Source organism: Trachypithecus francoisi, unplaced genomic scaffold (assembly GCF_009764315.1).
Source record: "Trachypithecus francoisi isolate TF-2019V2 unplaced genomic scaffold, Tfra_2.0 Lachesis_group3, whole genome shotgun sequence".
NCBI lineage: Eukaryota > Metazoa > Chordata > Mammalia > Primates > Cercopithecidae > Trachypithecus > Trachypithecus francoisi.
In genome coordinates, this window is record NW_022681468.1 from 157,377,636 (window position 1) to 157,402,475 (window position 24,840).

General features: G+C 38.2%; 1 protein-coding gene across 2 annotated transcripts in view; it reads left to right on the forward strand.

The window, feature by feature from the left end:
- Positions 1 to 24,840, forward strand: part of FMN1 (formin 1) — a 425,302-nt gene that overhangs the window by 172,907 nt on the left and 227,555 nt on the right. For both annotated transcript variants that reach the window (XM_033190690.1, XM_033190691.1), the window contains one exon: positions 9,956 to 10,017. In XM_033190690.1, coding sequence (XP_033046581.1) covers positions 9,956 to 10,017 — 62 coding nt within the window. The remainder of the gene's footprint in view (positions 1 to 9,955; positions 10,018 to 24,840) is intronic.

Below are 24,840 nucleotides of genomic sequence, written 5' to 3' on the forward strand. Positions count from 1 at the left end.
CCACACACAGCAAATTTTTAGTAGAGACAGAGTTTCGCCATGTTGGCCAGGCTGTTCTCCAACTCCTGACCTCAGGTGATCCGTCCACCCCAGCCTCCCAAAGTGCTGGGATTACAGGCATGAGTCATTGCGCCTGGCCCATTATATGAATTCTAGTAGGACACAAACATGAAACCATGTTTCAAACCATGGCAGTAAGAAACTACTGGGCTTGGAGAATTGGAAGTTCCCCCCATCTTTTAATATTGACATTTTTGTATTTCTGCCTTAAAAAGTTCTGTGTGTTGAATGAGGAAAGAGGTTGACAGTTACAATTCCTAAATTCATGGGATTTCTCCCAGCTATTGTCCAATGTTATATTTTTCTGATATAGAAACTAGGCTCCTTTCTCTACATTATCGAACAACATAGTAGGTTGATTCATTGATAATTCACTTCTTGTTAAAAAAAAATCGACTTTACTTTTAGAGTAGTTTTAGGTTTACAGAAAAATTGAGCAGAAAGTACAGAGTTCCTTCTCACCCTCTACTGCGTACACATACCACAATTTCCCTTAGTATTGGCATCCTCCATTGGAGCGGTACACTTGTTAACAGTTGATGACCCAATACATTATTATTAACTAAAGTCCACAGTTTACATTAGAATTCGCTCTGTATTGAGCATGGGTTTTGAATAATGTATGACCCATATTTACTATTGTAGTAGCTTACAGAATAGTTGCACTGTCCTAAAAACCCCCCGTCGCTCCACTGATTCCTCCCTCCTCCAAAGGCCTTGGCAACCACTTTTTTTTTTTTTTTTTTTTTAATTTAAGTTCTAAGGTACGGCCTCATCCTTTTTGAAGAGGCAGGGTGAAGCCCGGGCACTCCAAATTGATTCACATGCCAATATTGATGACCACACATGCATTATGTGTTTGCACACACACGAGGGCATGAAAAGGTTTATTACTGACATAATGAGACCGCTGGGGAAAACAAGACAGGCCTCTTAAGCTGGTCCAAAAATGACTTGCTAGAGAAAGTGTGGAAAACTGGCTTGGGGTTTTTATGGTGTTCAGCAGATAGCACTGGGCTATGGCTTGTGTGGGCAGTGGCTTGTGTGGTTCAAATCTCCTATGTCAAAGCCTTTCCTGTCAGATTGCCCAGATGTGTGGGGCACCGGGGAAGAGGAGGGGTGAGGCTTAAAAACTGTCAGCAATCAATGATCAAACAATGGAGTTAGACTTCTTACTGTACTTTTGCTAACGTATGTGTGATTGTTAAAGACCCACTGATAAAGGTTGTTGTATCAACATTGCAGGTAATGGCCTCTCACCAGCTGCTAGCCTGAGACACCCAGATAAAAAGCTCTGCTGGCAGCTGTTGACTTTCTTCTCTTTACTTCACTGCCTTTGAATCTGCCTCCACAGTTTCTGACAGACACGAAACGGGTTATGCTTTTTTCAAACTGCACAGTTACTAAGGACTGCATTGTCTATAAGCATCTGGAAAGGAAACAGAGGACTTCCAGTGCACCAAGACTGGGCTGCACACTTTGGTTTCATAAGCTTATTACATATGAAAGCTCACATTTGATTTTATTCCTAGGTTTTGGAGTAAATGACGTGTGACTTTGCCTTACATGAACTGTGACCATTTTTGTCAATGTTAGAAATGATTGGAGAAGCTGTGTACATTCACTCATGGATGAGTTTGTTTGAATTTGTATTTATCTGTCAGTAATTAGCATATTTTTTTGAAATGTCATCCTTTATGCACCAGCTTCTTGAAATTTGATATGTATTTATACCATTTTTACCATTGCTTAATTTGTTATTTTAATCAATTTACTGTTTTTGCTTAAATAAAACTTATTAAAGCAGTGGTTCTCAAACTTCACAGTGCATTGTAATCACTTGGTAGGCTTGGTAAAGCATCCTCAGAGTTTCCAAGTCAGTAGGTCCACAGTAGAGGAAAGAATTTGCATTTCTAAGATGTTCCAGGTGATGCTGATGCTCCTGGTCCAGGGACCAAACTCCGATCAACACTGTTTGGAAAGCATTATCAGTGAAATCATGGGTTTTATGTGTTTGATAATTTTTTCCTAATGCATATTAAAATATTTAACTGTCAAAAAGTTCAGATCTACAAAAAATGACCTTGCCGGTGTGTGTGGTAAGCTTTGGAAGCACTGATTGAGTCTTGGCAAGTATAATTCAGAGGAATTTTCTTTTTCCCTTTAAGTCACATATGTACTTGAAAATATAACAGTGTGAGGTAGTGGGTAAAGGCCAATGAGAGGCACAGGCCAGACAAATCATGATCCATGGACAGGAATAGATCCATGTTTACCACTCTTTGGAGAAATCAGAAAGTTTCTAATTCCTAACTGTACATAATCCAGTTTTGCCCATGTCATGTGTGTGTGTGATGCAGGGGAGGCTTGGATATATGTGTAAGAAAGAGCACATCAATGAAAATCAGATTTAACCACAAACTGGTAGCTACAGGTGCTGAAAGTTCCTTTAGAAAAAGACAGACGAATCCAAATCACAGAATTTGTTGGTGCCAGCCATTGAAATTCACACCATTCACTCCGACCCCTCGCTCGGCAAACCTCCCTGTGATTAAAATTAGCATTCCCCTTTTACAGAGTTATGAAGAAAGTGTTCCAAAGTTTACAAGTGATTCTAGTAATGGGATAAAGCAAGCAACTTTTAAGTTTATGGAGGTTTTGGGTTTTGTTTTCATCTGCCGCTTATGCAACCACAGGAACAGCAATAACAAAAGCAAGGGAACAAACAAAAACTCTGCAGAGCCAGCACAGGTTCTTTGGGTCTGAATGATATCATTGGCACTTACTAGCATGTGGTTTTAGGAAAGTTGTTCAACCTGAGGAGTTTTCTCATCTGTAAAATAAGTCTTGATATGATTGGGTGTACCCTGTAAATTTGATGTGAGGATGGCAGGAGTTAATCTGTGTAAAGTGCTTAGAACTATTCCTGAAAAATAACCGGCAATAGTGTGATCTGTACCCATATATAATTCGGTTAACTCATTTAATAAGTGATGGACTTCAGCAGTGGTTACTACATGCCTTCTGTGTTAGTGAAATCTTTAATTCTGCTCTTCACAAACTGAAGGACACAAACCTTGCAATGATACCTGGCAGAAAGGGTGTTTTGTTATTGTGAACTGATCAAAAAGGAAGGTTTGTGCAACATAAAGGGAAGGAACCAGTTAGCCCAAATACTAGACTACAAAGAGCTTTATTTCTACAGAGAAAGTTCTTTCATTTTTTTTTTTTTTTTTTTTTTTGCTCCAAAATGTTGAATCCTGCCAGTTAGGAGCTTTACTCCTTTCTCTGTCTTTCACGGACTGTATTTATTGTTTTTTATAAAGACGTTCTTTAGGCTTGTTTCTTGTGGGATAGATTATTTAAATTGATTTATTAACTTCCATTCGGGGCTATTGTGACTTCAGATGAGTCTGCCTTTTTCAAGCCCTGATGTTTAAACTCCCTGTTCCTCCTTTTCACACATTTATAAGGTCCCAGAGCTACTGAATACCAATGGTAGGGTGAAGTTCTCTTTTTAACAAATACACACATCCTTGGTCTTGAGTTGACAGCTCTGCTTCCCCATCCTCACACACTCTAAGGCATCTGCAAGCCTCAAGAAGCATCTGGGGACAGGGGGCTGCCACTAACGAGACACATTTGGAAAGCACTAACTTAACTTTGACTCTTGGACATTATTCTGTAACATTTATATTATCTTACTACTTTCTTGTGAACTCTCAAAGTGAGCGTTCGCCAGTGCCAGTAGTAAAGGCATTAGCTTCTTCCTTCTACATGCTGCCCAGGATTCTGTCATCCTTGTTGGGATGGGAGTGTATTTTCCTGCCACCCTTGGTAAAAGTATTTGTTCAAGGAGGAGATGAATCATGCTTTCCTACGTGTTAGCTTTGCAGTAGTCTCCTTCATCAGTTTGTTAATGAATTAGTCATAGCAATATTTGTGACACCCATGTGGGTACAATTTACACAAAATGAGTCATTTCAAAATACCGTCTGCATAATTCCTATGTAGAATGTAGATGCTATTCTCAAAGGACATCAATTTCACAAGAAGCTTGATTTAAGTAGACTTCCTTTGACTACTTTATGGAAGCTTGGAATTGGTTAGGGTTTAGATATGTATCATGACATGGGTTAGGACTCAACATTTACACAAGATTTAAACTTAATCACTTTATGCTTTTATGAATTCAGATACTATCTTTTGCCTATATTGATATTTGAGAAAACTAATATAACCATTTTTCAAAAGAGAAGTATTTTTTCTTTTATTTTAGTGTTAGATATGCATAAAGATAATTTCATAAAACTTTATCCAATTTAAAGAATCATTTTTCATTAAACACCCATATAAAACACCTCCTTGCTCAATCACAGCCCATCTTGGTTCATCTTCTCCTGGAAACCCCCATTCTTATTTTGTTAATATTATTACTTGCTATTCTTTCTTTTTTCAAAAACAAAAGACACATTTATTCAGCTTCATGATCAGACTATTATATATAGCATTCGATAGCATGGGTGCAAAAAAAACTCTATATTAAAATCCTTTGCTGGAATGCTTTATACTTTCCACAGAACAAAATTAAAACAACCTGTTATACAACTAATCACAAATATGGTCCTTAACTCTTTTGCTCATACACAGGAGTATTGTCTAAAATATGTCTTCTTTGTCGCAGCTAGGCCCTGCCACCACTGTGCTTTGCTGAGTTCACAAACCTGTTGCAACCTATAGCTTCCATGTCACTTCTCCGGCTCTGTTCTCCTGCTGAGCTTTGTTTCCAGGCAGTAATTAAAATCTTCTGCCAGTGCTATCGCTAGTGCTACCCCTATAGCCTCCTTGGTTTTGTGGTTTGGCAAAGTACTGGCTTCCACCATCATAGGAGCCAGAGCTTTTGCCTCCAAAGTTTTTTCCCTTCATGGATCAAAAATGTGAAGACTGATGGTTTTAATTGCCAAAATCATTGTAGCTTCCACCACCTCCAGTATTGCTTCCATCATGACCAAATCCATTATAGCCATCCCCACTGCTACCATATCCTCCACCACCACAGCTGCCCCTGAAGCCACCACGACCACCGAAGTTTTCTCCATAACCAAAGGTGTCATTCCCACCAAAACCACTTCCGTGGCCACCACGAAAGTTTCCCGAACTACTTTGTCCTCTTTGGCTGGATGAAGCACTAGCCATCTCTTGCTTTGACAAGGCTTTCCTACCTTCACAGTTGTGGTCATGTACAGTATACTATTTCTGAATGACAGTCTTATCCCCAGAGTCATGGTTGGCCAAGGTTACAAAGACAAAGCCTCTTTTCTTGCCACTGCTCTGGTCATACTTTCAATCACTTCCATTTTTCCACACTGTTGAAAATAATCTCTTAGGTGATATTCTTCTGTGTCTTCTTTAATGCCACCAACAAGTATCTTTTTCACAGTTAAGTGGGCACCTGGTCTTTGAGAATCTTCTTAGACAGCTCTCTTTGGTTCCCCAACTCTTCCATCCACCTTGTGTGGCCTTGCATTCATGGCTGCATCCACCTCCTTCACAGTGGCATATGAGACAACCCCAAAGCACCGGAATGCTTGGTGTTTGGATCTCTCATGACCACACAGTCCGTGAGCGTTCCCTGTTTTGTTGTTTATATATGCCTAAGGTTAGGATTGTTGGTTAAGAAAGCATGAGTATCTTCAACTTTATTAGAAAATATCATTGTTCATAGTGATGACACCATTTGCACTCCTGCTGTGAGTGAAGTGCATGAAAGTTTCCATTGTTCTGCATCTTCACCAATGCTGTGTTGTCAGACTTTATTCCTGATTACTAAGAAGAAGCACCTTTTAGCATAGTGACTATTTGTATATCTTCTTTTTAGAGTGCCTGTTGATGTTTTTTGCCCATTTTTCACGTGGGCTTCATTTTCTGTCATTTTGTAGGATGTACTTATGTATTTATGGTAGATCTTGGTTGATTTATGTTGCGAGTATATTCTCCCACTCTGTAGGGAATGTCATCTCTATTGATGATGGATTGATCTGTTGACAGTCTGGTTCTCTATGGTGTATTTTAAGAAAAATAAGTTCTTTATTTTAATGTAGTCAGATTTATTGGTTTTTTTCCCTTTATATATATTTATCGCTTTGTGAATATTAAGAAATCCTTTTTCTGTCCCAAGGCTATAAAGTATTATGCTATATTATCTTTTTTTTTTTTTTGAGAAGGAGTCTCGCTCTGTCGCCCAGGCTGGAGTGCAGTGGCCAGTTCTCAGCTCACTGCAAGCTCCGCCTCCCGGGTTTACGCCATTCTTCTGCCTCAGCCTCCCGAGTAGCTGGGACTACAGGTGCCCGCCACCTCGCCCGGCTAGTTTTTTGTATTTTTTAGTAGAGACGGGGTTTCACCGTGTTAGCCAGGATGGTCTCGATCTCCTGACCTCGTGATCCGCCCGACTCGGCCTCCCAAAGTGCTGGGATTACAGGCTTGAGCCACTGCGCCCGGCCTATATTATCTTATAAAATATTTACAATTTTGCTTTTTACAGTTTAGCACTTAATTGACTTCGAATAGATGATAGTGTAAGGTTAGGATCCAGTTTTGTCTTTTTCCATAATACATGGACAGAATATTAATTTTTTTCCCAGCCAATAGTTATTGAAAAGATCATTCTTTGTGTAAGTAATGATCTTCAGTGCTACTTCTGTCATATATCAAGTGACCATACATTCATGGTATCTTTCTAGACTCTCTATTGTAGCTTATTAGTCTATTTGTTTATCCCTGTGTTGGTACCATGCCACGTTAATTACATTGTAAGAATTAAAAATAATTCTCATTAGGAGGTACGGTAAGTTGTCCTCACTTAGTCTATATTTTCATGCATTTCTTGGCTCTTATTGGCATTTTGCACTTTCATGCTTCCACATGCATTTTAGAATTGGCTCCTTACACAAACAAAACAAAACTCAAGACATTTTGAAGGAATGCATTGAATCTATAAATCAGTTTGGGAAGACTCACACCTTTGCAACGTGAAGTCTTATAAATCGGAAACATGGCTTGCCCACTTGGTCTTTCTGTGTCTTTTTTTTAAGTAAAATATTTCAATAAAACGTTACTATTTTCTTATATGAGGTCTTTATATATTTCTGTTAAGTTTTTCTGGGTATTTTGTGTTTTTAGAAGTAACATGTTATGTTTTTCTTTTTTAAACTGCTACTATGAGGATTTTTGTATTTTTTTGTTGATAATACCAAGCAACTCTGCTAAACATACATATTCTATTTTATCAGTGGATCTTTTAGATTTTTCTAGATGTACGAATATAGAGAATAATACCTTTCTTTTTCTCTTTATAATCTATGTAGATTTTGTGTCTTTTTTCTCATCCTATTACATCTGCTAGTAGCTGTAGAAAAGTGATGAGTATCAACAATAGTAGCATGTATCCTTGTGGTATGCTGAACCTTATAGGGAAAATATTTACCAGTATAATATTTAATGTCAGATTTAAAGCAAATTAACATACTTTCTTGAATTTAACGTGTATGGATTCATGTAACCACCATAATCAGGATAGAGAATAATATCTAATATCATTATCCCTAAAATTCCTTTGCTTGCTGCCACTTTGTAGTCAGCCCCCTCCGTGAACCCACATCTCTAACCTCTAGCAACTACTACTCTGATCTGTTCTTCATCCCTCTAGATTTGTCTTTTCCAGATGTCATATAAATGCTATTGAACAGTGGTTGGCCTTCTGAGACTGACTTCTTTCACTCCGCATAGTGCCTTTAAGATTCCTGCATGTTGGCCAGGCACTTTGAGAGGCCGAGGTGGGTGGATCACCTGAGGTCAGGAGTTTGAAACCAGCCTGGCCAACATGGTAAAACCCTGTCTCTACTAAAAATACAAAAATTAGCCAGGCATGGTGGTGGGCTGTAATCCCAGCTACTCTGGAGGCTGAGGCAGAAGAATCACTTGAACTTGGGAGGTGGAGGTTCCAGTGAGCCAAGATCGTGCCATTGTCCTTCAGCCTGGGCAACAAGAGTGAAACTCCTTCTCAAAACAAACAAAAAAACAAACAAACAAAAATTCCTTCATGTTGATGCATATATTCGTCTTTATTGCTGAGTAGTATTCCATTATAGGGACATAGCATCATTTGTTTATGCATCCACCCATTAAATTAAGCATGTTTACTGGCTCTAAAAATTATTCTACTTCCTTGATCAAGCTACTTAATGTCTGTATGCATTAGTATCTTCATCGATAATGGAGACAGTAGTGGTACCTACATCATAGGGTTATTGTGGGGATGAAATGAGTTGATAAAGTACTTAGAATAATGCTTGATATATAGTAAGTAGTCAACAAATGAAACCCATTATTATTGTTTTCAATATTAGCAAAGATTTTGAGGTAGAAAAGATTTTGACAAGTTCAAGGAATGGCAAGAAAGCCAGTGTACGTGGAGTATGATGAACCAGAGGAAGGAGTGGTATGAAATGATAGGGAGAGATACGTAGGACATGGAGGTCTTTATGCGCTGCAACAGAGAGCTCTGATTTCACTCTAATTGCATGAAAAGCCAAGGATGAGATGATCTGGTTCATGTCTATGTAGATGACTCAGTCTGCTTTGATGAGAACCAATTACAGTGGTGCTAAAAGTAGAAGCAGCCATCCTACCAGACATATACTGCTTTAATCTAGCAGAGAGATGGTGGTAGCTTGGATTATCGTGGTGCTGGTGGGGATAGTGACAAGTGGTCACTACCAGACCATTCAAGGTATGGTTTGGATTTGGAACCCACAGAACTTTCTGATGGATTCACAGCTCAATGGAGCACCTTCCCCACAACAGTAGAGGTCTATCTAGCCATGATTATCAGCAGCAACACTACTCTTCCAGCATGGCTTTGCCAGTGATTTCCTTCATCCATTTTTTAATTAAAATACAAACTTCCATGCCTGATTTAGGAAATCTACTTGGATAAATAGCCTGGCTTTCACACATGTTTAAATGAAGTCAGACTACTTCTTGTATACTCATACTCATGACCCCAAACGCATTTGTAAAATGCGCTTTGGATTATCTCACAAAAATGTGTGTGCTCATAGCATTTTGTCTTGTGGTTCTCTGCAGCCTGTATAATTCCATGACCCCACACACTTAGCATTTCTGCTGGAAATAAAGTTGTCTTGACAGCTTCATGCTTAGCCAGCGGAATGGTAGTTTTAGTGGTTGGCTGGAGTTCTTGTGTACACTTGGGACTTATTGTTGAAGTAAACATTATTAGACTCGTATTAAAATTGGACCAGAAATTTATTTTTGTCCTTTCAGCCTCAATTCACCCTAGAATCTCTCATTCAAATGACAAATAGTATTAACTTTCCGAGATAAAGATTAAAATCAACCCTGGGTGCTTACTTAGCCTTGCATTCAAATGGAGATTTTTTTTTTTCTTTTTTGAAACAGAGTTAAAAATAGAGCGGTCTGATCTCACATAGAGGGTTTTCTTTTGTTTCCTGCCCTGTCTGCTCTTAACACGTCTGTGTGTGTCCCTGTGGGGACTTAATTTCCAACTCCTTAAAGACAAACACCTGACCCAGTGTTTATCTGGAACACACTCATCATCCCTTTTTTTTTTCTTTTAACCCTATCCCAATCTGCTTAATTTGTGTCTTTTCATAATTCAGGGTTTGCTGAAAGGAAGGAATTTACCTTTTATCCTGAACTACTTATCCTATCTTTCAGCAATTTTTAACATCTCTTGTCAGGTTGATGTCAAATTGTGGCAGTTATTTTCGTCAGTTTATTTCTAAGAGGACCACGAGATAAATTTTGTGTCTAATTTTGTACTTCTTTATAATTGGCTTCTTCTTTGATTTTACAGAATACCATGCTGCTATTTTACACTTGAAGAGGGAACACAAAGAAGAAATTGAAAACCTGCAGGTATACCTCTTTGATGCTACTGAACTGGTTCTAGAGAACTGATACTTGGTTTTCTCCTATGCTGAAGTAAATACTCCTCTTGAAGTGTTAAACTAGACAGCATCGCAACTTGCAGCTGCCAGTAGACACTGTCTATACAGGGCATGCAAAGCCTTGGATTCTGCTTTTAATAGAATTCAATTTCTAATTTTTAAAAATACCATAAATGCATTTGATTGAATTGGAAAATGATAATTTTATTTTTAAAGCAGAAGAGAAAATGGAATAGGCTTCTACTGTTATATAAAATATAGTGAGGGTTTTTTTTCCTAGGTACGATGGAAGTTATTTTTGTTCAGCTTCCTCTTGTTCCGGTGTTCGTGTCTGTATGTTTCTTAGCACATCCCTGAAGTATGATGTGATGCAGTTTACAGAATTTAAGGAAGGAACCCTAGGAGGTGGAGGAGTTGTGCTGAGCCTTTCCATATCCGCAGAGAATGCTGGGAAGTTGTTGACCTGATTCTCCTTTGTGAAGCCCAGAATGACTGAGGGATCGTTTCCCTTGTGCTGCCATCTAGTTGACATTCCCTATGTTTGGCATTTGCTCATAGTGCCTGTGGCAGAAAGTTCAGAATTTTAACTTTAAATAACTGGATACTGAATCAGGCACTGAGACTTATTTACTGATGGCCACAGTAACCCCCCTACTTCAGGAGAGAATGACAGCAAAATTTCAATAACATTACTTCCTTATTTAATGTTAACTCATGACTTGCTAATTTAATGAATCTGTGGATCAGGTATTTCTATTCTCAAAATTTGTTAATTTGCAAATAGAAATTGTGTATATATATGATATATGATATGTTTTGAAATATGTATATATTGTGGAGTAACAAATTGAGCTAATTAATATATACATTGCCTCACATATTTATCATTTATATGTGGTGAGAACACGTAAACTCTGCTCTTTTAGAAATTTTAAAGTATACAATATATGGTTATTGACTATAGTCACCATGTTGTATAGAAGATTATCTTGAATTTATTTCTCACATCTAACTGAAATTTTGTCTCCTTTCATCAACATCTCCCTAACCCTTCCCCACCTTTTGCCCCTCTCTGCCCCTAGCCCCTGGTAACCACCGTTCTACTCCCTGTTCCTACGAGTTTGACTTTTTTAGATTTTTCACATAAATGAGGTCATGTCGTGTCTGTCTTTCTGTGCCTGGCGTATTTCATGTAACATAATGTTCTCTAGGTTCATCTGTATTGTCTTTAATGACCGGATTATTTTTTTCCTTTTAAAGGCTATAGTATTCCATTTTGTATACAAACCACATTTTCTTTATCCATTTGTCCATTGATGGACACTCATGTTGATTCCATATCTTGGCTTTTGTGAATAACGCTGCAATCAACATGAGAGTGTAGATATCTCTTCAACATACTGACTTCATTTCCTTTAAATATATACCCAGTAGTGGGATTTCTGGGTCATATGGTAGTTCTAGTTTTAATTTTTTTGAGGAGCCTCCACACTGTTTTCCACAAACTAGTTTACATTCCCACCAGCAGTGTGCAAGGGTTCTCTTTTTCCATATCCTCACCACTACTTACAATCTTTTGTCTTTTTTGGCAGTAGCCATTCTAACAGTTGTGAAGTGATATCTCATTGTGGTTTTAGTTTGCATTTCCCTGATGATGAGTGATGTTGGAGCATTTTTTCATATATTGGTTGACCTTTTTGTATGTCTTCTTTTGAGAAATATCTTTTCAGATTATTTGCTCCTTTTAAAATCAGGCAGTTGGTTTTCTTGCTGTTGAATTCCTTAAATATTTTGTCTATGAATCCCTTATCAGATATATGAAAATATGCTTCTTTTCAATGAATGATAATGCATTTTTAAAAATGACTGAGTCGGTGTATTGGATTATATGTTATGTTATTGCAAGTAGCAGAAGATTATTAGAGAAGTAGTATGGTGTATGAAGTCAAGCCCCACCCATCCAGCAGAGTTTAAGTAGTTTGGGAGAGAAAATGAGTCAAGTTCACAAAGAAACAAGTGGAAAAGGACCTCTGTCTCCTAGAAGAACAGGAGAGGAGGAGGCCCTTATCTCCCTTGTTACAAAATGCCCTACGGAGACCTCTCTTTCTTTTTCTTTGTTCTGATGTGAAAAAGATTCTCAGCTGCCTCATAGGAACTGAAATTGATGGAGGATAATTTAAGACACAGATTCCTAAACAGGGCAGGAACAGAAGTGATTCTGTAAGCAGAAGTTTTGTTAACAGCCTAGTTGTAACAGCTAACCCTAGCTTTCCACAAACTGTAGACCAGGCTGGCGAGGGCTTTGACAGTGGAGTCATATTCATGGTAACAGAAGATGCCTACAGTTTTTTAATTCTTGCTGTGTGCTAAGTATCGTTCTAAGCTTATTGTCTCATTCTGTCTCTGCAAAAGTCTTATGATCTTACATATCTCAAACTACGAAAAGATTGGAGGTGGAAAAGAGGAGTATATGGAAGAAGGAAAGTATATTGTGATCATGATCTGCACTTAAAATACAGGTTAGACTAAGGTGTGATTAACAGTAGTAAAGATAAAAATGTTCCAAACTCTACTTTAGATTTTTAAAAACCACCTGTAAAAGAATTATCTGCTCTTTTGATGATATTAGTACACTTAAACAACTGCTTTTTGCTCCACATTTATGATTTTTACCTAATTGCTAAAGCCATGGCCACCATGGCTCACTATTGCCATCTGTGTGGTATATCCATTTTATACACTTAGCTGTAGTTTTAAACTATTCTAGCAGTCACAGATGGACAACCTTCAGAAGGAAACCAGCAACCCTCTTCTCTGATCTGAACGGGAGAAGTGTTTCATTTGGCAGACACAGCATTTTAAAGATTGAACTAGGAGTAAATATTTTAAAATACGGAGATTTTTATATAAAACCTGGATTTCTAGCTGCTGCTTTAAAAATTAGAGAAGCTGGCAACAAAGGACTTATTTTCTTCTATGACTTCCACCTGGTGGGGCTGAGTTGCAGGCATTCACTTCCACCAGGATGCATGACGTCTCATTTGCCAGGGTGCTCTCTGGGCCATTTTACCTGCCTGGTTAATGACCCCTGTACTCTGGGTGATATTGAAAATAAAATGAGACAACTGGTTTGGCATCAGTGCCATCAGAGTAGATGCCATTCGTGAAACGAACAGACAAAACCCAGCCTAGCTGTACGTGTGAGTACTCACTGAATATCACCCCTGCCTGTTTTGTTCCACTAAGTGTAGTGGTCTCATCTTTTGTCACAGGCCTAGTAGAAGACAGTGAGGGGGAAAACTGCCATGTTGGTGCTTTCCATGTGATTTCCATCGGCAGCTATGATTGTCTGTTCCATTTTCTTTCTCCATGTACAAGTTATGGAGAAGTCAGAAGTTTCCAGACTTCTTCAACATGCCTTTCTAGAATAAGAAGGGTTTCAGGCTTTTAAAGTACAAAAGAAAAGTGACTCATTCTGTCACCATATACAAGAATTGATAAGTATCACATTTAGTCTTTTGGGAATGTTTTCATAGAATTTAAAGAAAACAGTATCATTCAATAAGCAGAGAACCTAAATAAGCAGATAACTTTCTATTTTGTTTTAACCATACATTTGAAGGGAAGTCACTTCATTGTTCAGTTTCCCCCACCAGCAAAATGCAAGCCCTATCACCTAAAATATTTGGATTGGATAGTTGATTATTTTACCTTGTAGTTCCATGGCTACTAAGTGCGGGAACTTGTTTTTTATTTTGTGTGTGCTCTGCAGCCAGCATTTGTGGAGTGATGCAGAATGGAAAGGGCACAAGGCTGGTCCTGCTACTGGCTTTTCAAAAGATGTAACAGGCTGCTTGGGCGCACCACTGCTTTCCTGCCTGGGCGACAGAGTGAGACTTTGTGTCACAAAAAAAAAAAAGAAGAAGAAGAATGAGTCCAATGTCCCAAAGATGTCCTCAACCAAAAAAAAAAAAAGGCACAAAGGCCACTCTAAACTCAAGTTGCCTAATGATAAGGAGATTTGCAAAGGGAAGAAGGAACAAGAAATAATATTTGCTTGAGTATGAGCTATGTAACTGGTACCACAGGGTGTATATAATATTGAACCACCCAGGAAGGGTGCTATCATCACAGTCAATATTATTGCTATTATTGTTCAGTTGCTAACACTGAGAAAACTAAGTTTGCCAAAGAAGCTGATTAATTTCTCAAGGTCACAGTGCCAGGAGTTGAATTAAGTTCTAACTTCAAAACCCCAGTTCTTTCTCATTGTCATCATGCGTCATGCGTAAAACATTATCTTGGACTTTGATAAGGGAAAAGATCAATTGCACAGAGAAATGATCTGCCAAATAGTGATAATGATGATTTTCAAATCCTTGTTCCTAAGCGGTCTCAAAGAAGTAACTATTAGTACTGTTACTGGGAGAATCCATTTTATCATATGCCTTAGTAGGATATGCCTAGACTATGTTTCTACCTAGCTGTCATTAACTTGCTGTGCAATGGCTACCACTTACCAAAGTTTCTCAAGTGAAACCATGTAAAGGTAAGGTGCTGCCTTTTCAAAAATCAAGTTAGCAGAATTATCCCAAATTGGAAAATGAAGCAGGTGAAGTCAAATACCATGAAGTGACCATAAACTCTCAAGGCAGAGTTTGCTAAATGAAGGATGCACTTGGACAAAACTGAAGATTTTTGTTGTGGATATTATAAATGACATAAAACAGTGAAGTCAGGGGAAATGTCTGACCTGCAACCACTCTCCCACTGAGTGGCAAAATCATCCAAGTACTTGGTTTAAGTAAAGGTGTATAAACATATGCGCCAGAAATCGATTCATTTAAATAATCAATACATCTTTGCTTTTAAACTATAAGGGGAAGATAAATGTAAGTTGCTACACTTTTTTTTTTCTTTTTGAGACAGAGTCTCACTCTTGTTGCCCAGGCTAGAGTGAAATGCTGCGATCTCGGCTCACTGCAACCTCTGCCTCCCAGGTTTAAGCGATTATCCTGCCTCAGCCTCTTGAGTAGCTGAAATTACAAGTGTGCACCACCACACCCAGCTAATTTTTGTATTTTTAGTAGAGACAGGGTTTCGGCATGTTAGCCAGGCTGATCTTGAACACAAGTGATCCGCCCGTCTCGGCCTCCCAGAGTGCTGGGATTATAGGCGTGAGCCACCGTACCCAGCCATGGATTCATTCTTTAAGGGTGACTTGTGTGTGATCTTCCTGCTGTTCTTGTGCCTGTGTGCTTTATATCAGGGTGGTCTAAACCAGGTTTCCCAAAGTAGAATCCACTGAACAGTGATGCTTTGAAATGCCTCTTGACAAAATCTTGTCATGGTCAAATATATTTGAGAAATATCTATTGCCATGTTTGAGCTTTACCATGTACAGGGAAGAACTATAAAGAGGATACTATATAGCTTATTTCCAACATAATTCTTTTTCTTCAAGAACCCATTGTTTGGGATACTATCCTAATTGATTAATATAATCTTATTATCTCAATGTATAATCCTGAGTTCGAGTTACATCCTTTATTTATTATTTGTGATTTTATTTTGTTTTTGTAGAGATGGAGTTTCTCCGTGTTGCCCAGGCTGATCTCTAACTCTTGGGCACGAGCCATCCACCCACCTCAGCCTCTTTCAAAATGTTGGGGTTACAGGTGTCAGCCACTATGCCCAGCTCTAAATTCCTACTATTTACACCTCCTCCCATTTTTAACCTTTCAGTTGCTTGTAGAAGTTCTCCTTCCTAGTCAGCAGGTCTCTAGTCCATCTAGTTGCCTCTGTGGAGCAATGTGTTCAGGTTTTCAGTTACACTCTGAATGTAGCCCTCTGATCTTCCAGTGTCTTTTCAGATGTGCCACTCAGTGAAGGGATGCAGCTCTAGAAAGGTAAGTGAAACTCTGTAGGAGGCCCAAATCTTTATGACAAAAGGGAAACCTGAGCATGGGATTAGTAGGACTTCTTTGGATCTCTACTTCTTCAATTTTGAAAGGGGAAGAAAGAAAAATACATGCCCTTTATCTGGCTTGTAAGCAGCTGGGGTAACTTAAGAATACTGTGTTTGACCAACACCTTCAGCAGTTGGAAAGTAGAGGACTTGGAAACGACAGATTGTTGTATCTGTTTTTAACTAATGTTCTTTGGGTTGTGTGGAATGCAAGACAAAGAACCAGCCAACAGTGACGTTTCCTTTACGGGAACCTTTTTCATTTACCCCATTTATCACATGCATATTTCCTAATTGAGGGGAAACTTCACTGAGCGATGGCCTCTGGCAGGCCCCTGCTCATTGTGCAATGCAATCACATTTCTAGTGTGGTTCCTCCCACTGCAAAATGATCCAGGGATCAATGCCAAACTGAAAGTTAACTTACATTGTACCTTTTTGTCCCCAAGAGAACCAAATGGTATGCTGGCCTCCATGAAGAGAGACTTGTAGACTTCCTTATTTTACTGTCTCCAACACATTCCACTGATCCATTTCTAATAGTTTACACATTGCTGTTGAAACAGAATTGAGTGCAAACTCTATTTGAACTGATACAACTAAGTTTATAAAGACATAAATCCCGAGCTTGTTCCATTTTTTTATATTCTTCGTTATCCACACAATACATTTAAATCTCTTAATTCCCAGATAATACTGTGAGGGAAAGGGAATAATTTGTAGGCCAATAAACAAAACTTTCACAAATATAAAATATGATGATTTCATAAAACCCTTATGGTATTCCCCCAAGTGCTGATATTAGTATAATTCATTACTGAGATGCCAAAAAGGAAAAAATAAAAAATATTGAGAAATATGTTAATTTATCATTTCAGTGTGACTATAAAGTGTGAGGTTACTAGATTTGCTGGTTTGCTAGTGTTGAGATTCCTCTTGGGCGACTGGCTAGCCAGAATCCAGTAGGTACATTTGGACTTGAATTTTCATGGAAAAGGAGCCCTTTGTCTCAGCCTTCAAGATACTGTCTTGCCCTCAGACAATTCAGATAAAGAAGGAGGCTGTTGTAAAATGAAGAATCTGTTCATTGCTCATTTGTATCATGGGGGCCAGTGATGGTTTTGCTTTGTATCCATATGTTCATGAAAAACATAAATGTTAATCAGCCTCTGAGTAAATATCGTGCACCATCAGCCCTCAATCATTTCTGCTGAGTCTTAACCTCTGAACATGAGTCAATACAGGTGAACCAAGATAGTTTTCTTTATATTGCAATAGTTTTTTGACTTTAGGTGACAGGCTACTGCTGGAACCAGTGACTTTCTGCGTGTTGGCCATTTCCTTTGGTGCTTCATGAAATAGGAGAAAGCACGGTAGAGCACCACTGGGAGTGCTTCCTTCTCTCCAGACTTGTCCTGCCTCACTCAATAATTCTGTAAATTCTAGACAATAACACATCACTCGTAAATACTAGCTTCGTCAGCTGTACATTAAAAGCATTGGACTAGCTGGTGTTAAGTTTCCTTCTAGCTCCAAAGTTCTATCATTTCTGGCCAGGGAAAAGAGTGGGCCCATGCATCTATCCCAACTCAATCCAAAAGTCTAGGAGATCTTCTTTTCCCATGTTACCTAGATCGGTGCTAGGCAACTAGCTGAAATTTAATTAATAGTTGTCAATTGATCTGACTGGACATTGCTAGAAATTGTTTCATGACTCGCAGTATTTAGGTAGAAGGCTATTTGGGGGATAGCATTAGGAAAGCTGCAGAATTCTTAAATTTGTGATACCGTAAAATACAGCCCAGAGACATTTATTCATTGAGCACAATAACATTTAAAAAGTTACCTTTGGATAATTTTCGAATAAAGCATGTGTGCTTTGTTGCCAAAATACTGCCCCACACATACTAGTGTCTTATAGCCAGGCTCCTCTACTTATGTTGATTGCCTGGAGCCTGTAGACGTCTGAGATTGTGACTGCTGGTATAGAAGATAAAGAGGCTGAGTAACATTTATGTTTTTTGTGAACATATGGATACAAAGCAAAATTCCTTGAGCTTTTAGATATTTATGGACATTTACATTTCTGTTTCTTTTCCCTTTTCCTTCCTTCCTTCCCCCTTCCCTTTCTTCCTGTCTTCTGTCCTTTCCTGAAAGGGCTATTGATGGAATTGAAAGCGCAGCAGCTTTGGAAGTGTAAGTGAAAGTTGAGCTCTTAGTGTAAAAAACTGGGTATGGTCTGTGTTCTAGAACATTTTCAGGAAGGCATGGTAAGAGATTTTGCTGACATGAGAGATTAAATGCTGAGCACCCCCAGGCTTTTTGACTTAATTGGAGATATTTATAATCCTAGCTACTGAGTAGGAAGTACCAGCTCTGTGCCAGGTACCATGCTCAGTGCTTCACATAGATAATTTCCAACTACCTGAGACCTGGCCGAGTCAAGTACCATCCTGAGCTTTCACAGCTGGTCAATAGGATGGCTAGATTTATTAACCAGGTCTGCCTGATTTCTGAATGTGATATGTGTTCCCTGTCTAGTATAATGGTTTTTTAACTTTTAATTTTTTCTCTCGTCCTGTGTCAAAGACCTCTGCAGATCATCCTTTATTCCTACCCTGTACAAGCTCCCTACATGATAAAAAAAATTTTTTTAAAAAGACGGTGATATTTCTGTAGTGTTGGGAAAGAGAAAAATAAGCAATAGAGTTCTTTTATTTCACTGGTTTCAGAAATAAGGTGTTCTGTTCTCCCTACTGAGGTACAGAAGAAAGGACCAGGTGGGAAATTTCTCTTTCCAGCTTTATTTCTCATAGCTGGTCCTGAGCCCAGCTGGAGGAAGTACCTCTAATACTTGTCACCATAATCTTGATATTTGGCTGTATTTATGTTAGAGATTTGAAACCTGAATCTCATAGAAGTTAATTTCCAAGATTGTAAACTGGGTGAGAAAATACTGTAGCTAAACTTCTATGCAGCTTGCCAGCTCCTTACTTCTTTGTTACGATTTTTGTAATTTGAACATCGGGGCTCAGCTGTTCTTTAAACTTTATCTTCTCCAGTATAGTCCCTGATACCCAACACTAGTGATTCCTTAACAGACCTATGGGGTGATTCAGCAGTGTTCTCTGTACTGTCATCCATCTCCTTGTATGGTGTGTTCACGTGTGACAAATGGTACTAGTTGCTGCTTCGAACAAGTCTAGCCTCATAGGCTTTGGAATTCATAGTGTGAATTTATTGTGTGTGTCTGTGTGTGTGTATATGCACATAACATTACGTGTGCTTTGACCATTTCACTGCAGTTTATTGTAGCTTGCTCTGTGTCCTGGAGGAATAACAATAATAATATTTGGTGCTTATTGAGCATTTACTGTGTGCCAGTCTTTATGTATAAGGAGTGAATGAGCTATTACACTTTTATGAGGTGGCTCTTTTACCCTGTACACTGAAATGCCTCTGGAAGATCTTAAAGGTCCTTGCCTAGTGAGAATATTCCTGATCTGACTTTGATGCTGGATTGACCTTTGCCTCTGATCTGTCTTTGGGTGGATATTTGGATATTTGTCCTTAGGAGTGATGGCCCTTAGGAGCAGAACATGCTGAAGCATAAACTCTTATAATGAAGTCAAGTGACCGTTCATTAAAGAAAATGCAATGTAACCCTAGGCAGGATAGTGGGATAGAAAAACAGGTGTGTAATCCTCCCTGAGTTTGAATCCTGTTTCTGCTGTCTACTAGATGTGTGGTCTTGGAGAAATTATTTAAACCTTTTTGAGCTTCAGCTTCTCACCTTTAAAGTGGGTGTGACAAGGTTGTAACTTGGTCGTTTTGACTGATTACAACTGTTGGGATAGCTTAGGGTGGGACTGGGTCACAATGGCATGTGGTAGATGACCAATCTATTATAACTATTGTATTTATTTTGAGGAGCAGCACGTTTAGTTTACTGTAAGTCTGTGGCTGTCAAAGTGTATTTTTTGATGGTAAAGTTAGTTCAATACAAGCTATGTGCCGAGGTAAAAGAGAAACATTCCGTATTTACTGTTATATCTAATGCTCCGACGAGCATTGCTTTTAATATGTTCTGAAAGTATGATGTGCTCATTTCCATTATTGCCTCTTCTTAAGAAATATTACTGTTGTCATGGTTTTATGAAGGAAACATCTGAATATGTATAAGCAGCCTAAGACTTAAAACAGATCTGGGGAACGGTTCTTTGAGATATTGCATGTTAAAATTGTTTCTGCTGTAAAGACAAATTTTCTAAACTTTAATTTCATGTACATAACTTGGCTTCTTACAGTTTCTCTCTCTTATGATCGGTAAACACCAATTGAGCACGTGTCAAATACAAGAGATGTGCTAGAGAGAAAATATCATTTAGTAATGATGGTAATGATGATGATAATAACAGATAACATTTGTTGCATATTGCTATACACCAGACACTACACTTAGCATTTACTGTGGATTATTTTATATAATCCTCATATAGGTTCTGTACTCAAAAGATTTACTATGTAGTTGGGAAAACAGAATTTATACCATAAAGGCTAAGTAACAGCACTCAGCTTACACTGAGGACCTAATATGACTCAGAGACTAATGGAGAAGAGACGTTTTGAGTGTTAGCATTTAAAAATTATCAACTTTTTATGGAATTTGCTGATGTTAGATCTCAGATCTCAACTAAGATTCTTCCCAAGACTTAGATTTTCTGATAGTGGTGATTTCATACACTATCTCGGAAAGCTGTTATAGGTGTCTATGTAATAACACTTCTGCTTATTTCGTTTTGATACAATATATGACATGATCTATATCTCCTGTAAATTGGTATAATAAACATAATTGAAAGTATTAATTGAGACATGTGTTTTGCATATATATATATATATATATGCTTCTGTGTGATAGGTTATCTGAGTTTTTTACAGTTACTTTAGGAGCCATTCCCCAATCTCACCACTGGAGGTCAGCTTGATCCTTTTAAAGTTCCAGATATATTTTCTTTTGATGATTGAAACACATTCCAGTTTTATGCTAAGAGCTTTTGCTTTAAACACATGAAAACTCATTGTTTATTTTACACAAACATACATAGCAAAGTGTACATAAACATAAGTGTACATTAAACATAAGTCCATACTCACAGGCAATGCTTAATCTACTTACAGAGACACAGTACATGCTATCTTTATGGCTGTAAATATATAGGTATATTATATATAACAAATGACAAAGGACCACCTAAAAATAGTGCCTTATGAAATTGATTATCCGTTTCATCTAAGAATGGAATCATCAAAAGGAAATAGAGATCTGTCTCTCGTTCGTTCAATATGTATTGATTAAGTGCCTCTTGGATGCCAGGCACTGCTTTAGGTGCTCGAGAGAGCAGGACAGATACAGGTCCCACCCTCTTGGAGCTTCCAGTCCATTCAGAGAAACAGGTATTGATAAAATAATCAGCCAATAAATATAATATGACGAGTGCTGTGGAGCTGCTCTCATGGGGTCTAATTTAGATGTATGGGTCCAGACGAGGATACTCTTAGGAAATGACCTTTTAGCAGAGGTTTGAAGAGTGAAGAGGAGCTTGACTTGTTTGGAGAACTGCAAGGAAGCCTTGTGTGACCAAAGCACAGTACAGGAAAAACAGGGGAGAGGTGGGAAGTGAAGCTCTGTAGTAGGATTTTTTCAGCCTTTTTATACTGCAACCCAGAATAAGAAATGTGTTTTATATTGAGACCCAGTTTACGTGTGTGCGTGTGTGTATGTGTGTGTGAGAGAGAGAGAGAGGAATGAGTTCTATTAAACAGAATTTATTACACATAACATACTCTGATATATTCAATTCTTATTTAAAATGCTCGGGTTAAAGCACAAATTGATTTGTTAATATGCTATCTCACTGATTGATGATGGCCCATGGGTTGAAAACAGTGCAGTGGAGAAAGGCAAGAGACGAGATTCTGGAAGGGCCTTGTACATATGTTTAAGGTTTCCCAATTTCATCTTCAGAACAGTTAGAATCTACTGAGTAATTCTGAGCAGAGGAATATGTGACATGAGCAGATTTTCATTTCCAGAAGACCCCCCCCTCCACTCCGGCTGCTGTTGTAGAGGATAAGTTGAGAGGGCAGAGAGGATGTGGAGAGGACAGCAGGGAGTATTGCAGCTGTCCACGTCAGAGATGGTAGTTTCTCTGACTAAGGTTGTGTCAAGAGAGAATTTACATTCCCTGACAACAAGCATTGACTTTCTACTGGTGTTGATGGTTGCTTCTGCTAAAACTGGAGCCATGAAAACTGTCATTGTTGCTTGTCTATAAATGTTCACAACTTGAGTCTCCCTCTGGAACATGGTAAATATACAATAAATAATTCTTGAATGAATTAATAGGGAGGAAGAAGGTGCTGACAACACGCTACCCTTTTGAGCATGAAATGAGAAAGCTCTTTCTTGTTAACTGGATACACTTATCTTAATTTAATATACACACCACCAGAACAATTACTTGTCTCTGTAGACAAGGGGCAGTTTCTTGTACTGTCTTTGAAAGCTGCAGTAGGTGTCTGTATGACACAGTTCTGTTTGTTTTGTGTTAATACTATATATGGCATGACCCTTATCTATGGCAAATAGATCCTTTGAACATAATTAAAGGATTAACTGAGAAAACAGAGAACAATGATAATTTTCAACTTTGCTAAATGAAGTTTGTAAGTTGAACTGCATTAAATTACTGATATTTCGACCTATTTGACTTATAAAACAGCAATTTTCTATGGCTTAATGTAATATATTCATAACAAATGGCAAGGAAGTGAATGTGTATTGGAATGATATTTCTCTGGATAAGTCATATTCTGAAATGTTCACTGGGACCTCTCAGCAGGTGTTAAGAGACTGCAGCTGAAAATGCCACAAGGCATTGTCCCTAGGAGAATGAAGCATCCCTTACGTGGTGACTCTTCAGATTAGAATTGTTGAAGAACACTTACAGAACAGTCTTGGCGAGGAATGTTTCATCTTTCAGGCAATCCATGAAAAATAAAGTTAATGAAAACTGTTAAATTAGTATTCCTTGGTCTAGTGAATAGGCTAAATATACATTGATCTCTCTAACTGAGCCCAAACTGATATTTTACTCCATAGAAATGAACGATGTTTATGACCCACTGTTGATTGTTTTGGTCTTTGTAGCATAGGTTTTATAAAATTGTCTTCTTATTCCCTCATAGACCCTTTCTAGTAAAAATTTCATGTCTTATATTAGGAGTTACAGGAGTATGATACTGCACATATACACAGGAAAATGATTAGGATGTTAGAAGAAAGTGAATTACACATCTAAGTTATATTTACTGCATGTCTTTTTGTTAAACATATGCCTTATTGAACATGTTCTTTCTTTCTCCCACAGATACCAGTCCTTTTTCTTAAGTTTGTAAACTAAGATATGATCTATGATCTGCCAGTCATTAATAAATAACTTGGGCATCTTTTGATATTTTTCATTTATTTTCAGTTAGTCCTGAGGGAAATTTATAAACACTAAATCACACCAGTTTTTCTACTTCATAGTTATACTATTGTTCTCAACTACATCATCCTCTAACCATCTTAAGTAATGAAAATCTGTGATTATGATAATGAGGAGGAGGGTTTTCTTTTTGGTGCTTTATTTTCAGCACGGAAAACTAACATTGATTCCCGTTTTGATGGATACCATATAGTACCATTATTTTTCTGTCAAATTCCAACGTTCTAGAAAAGTGGCTCAGTCTTGAAACTTGATTGCCAAAAACAAATGGAAACTCCTTTCCTTTTGCTATAAAACAATGGTGGATGTGCTCAAAAACGAGGAGGGGAGAAAACAAGATTGCATTACAAATCTGGCAACATCAGCTACACTAGTAAAATCAAATCCAATGTTGTTTTATGACTCTGAATTTATGTGAGTACCCAGGATCAAAGGGCTTGAATCCCACTGGACTACAAGGTCTATAGTTCATGGTAAAAACTCATCAAAAAGAACATTTTAGTCGTTTAAACTTTTCATTTTAATCAGCCACAGTAATAAAAGAGCCTTTAGGTGTCCAAAAACATTTTGCAAGATCAAGAGGTTGTTCTCTTGCTCGTAGAAGCAGCTTTCTTATTGGATCCATATAATGCCTGTGGCCTTTGAGTGTCAAAGGGCCACTGCCTCCACATTGTTTGCCCTTGTGGGATGGTTTCTTTTGGTTCTTCTAACTGTGCATTATGTGATAATAAATTATGGTGTCTGACGGAAGGACCATAAAATTTTCACACCATTTATCAAGCGATTTTAGCCATTTAAAGTTAGGTCTCTGACAGCAAGCCAAGTCATTTGTAATGTTTAGATAGAAACAGTCTACTGCCTGCATCTTGACCAGCATCAAGAGACAGCCCTGCAGAGGAGAAAGAACACGAGGCTGCAGCGTCAGAAGACTCAGTTTTGAGTCACAGCCTGATGCTCCTTAGATTGTGATTTTCGATGGTCCAGAAATTGGGGCTCCTGCCTTCACCACAGTGTTGTTTAGATCATATAGGGTAATATTTGTCAAGTTACTATGCAGCATATAAGGATCAATATGCAGTAGATGTAGATGGTGCAGGAAACAGCCTCAGCAGTCCAGCATTTCCAACAAGAGACCTAAATAAGTAAAGCAGGGAGCTGGCCAGAAGGAGTAAGTTGATGAGAAAGCGTTCCTAAGATTGTGGAAGACAGCGAAATCAGGGACCCAGGAAGTTACCTTAGCTCTGGGAAGAAAGAGGTGGCATTTCTTTGA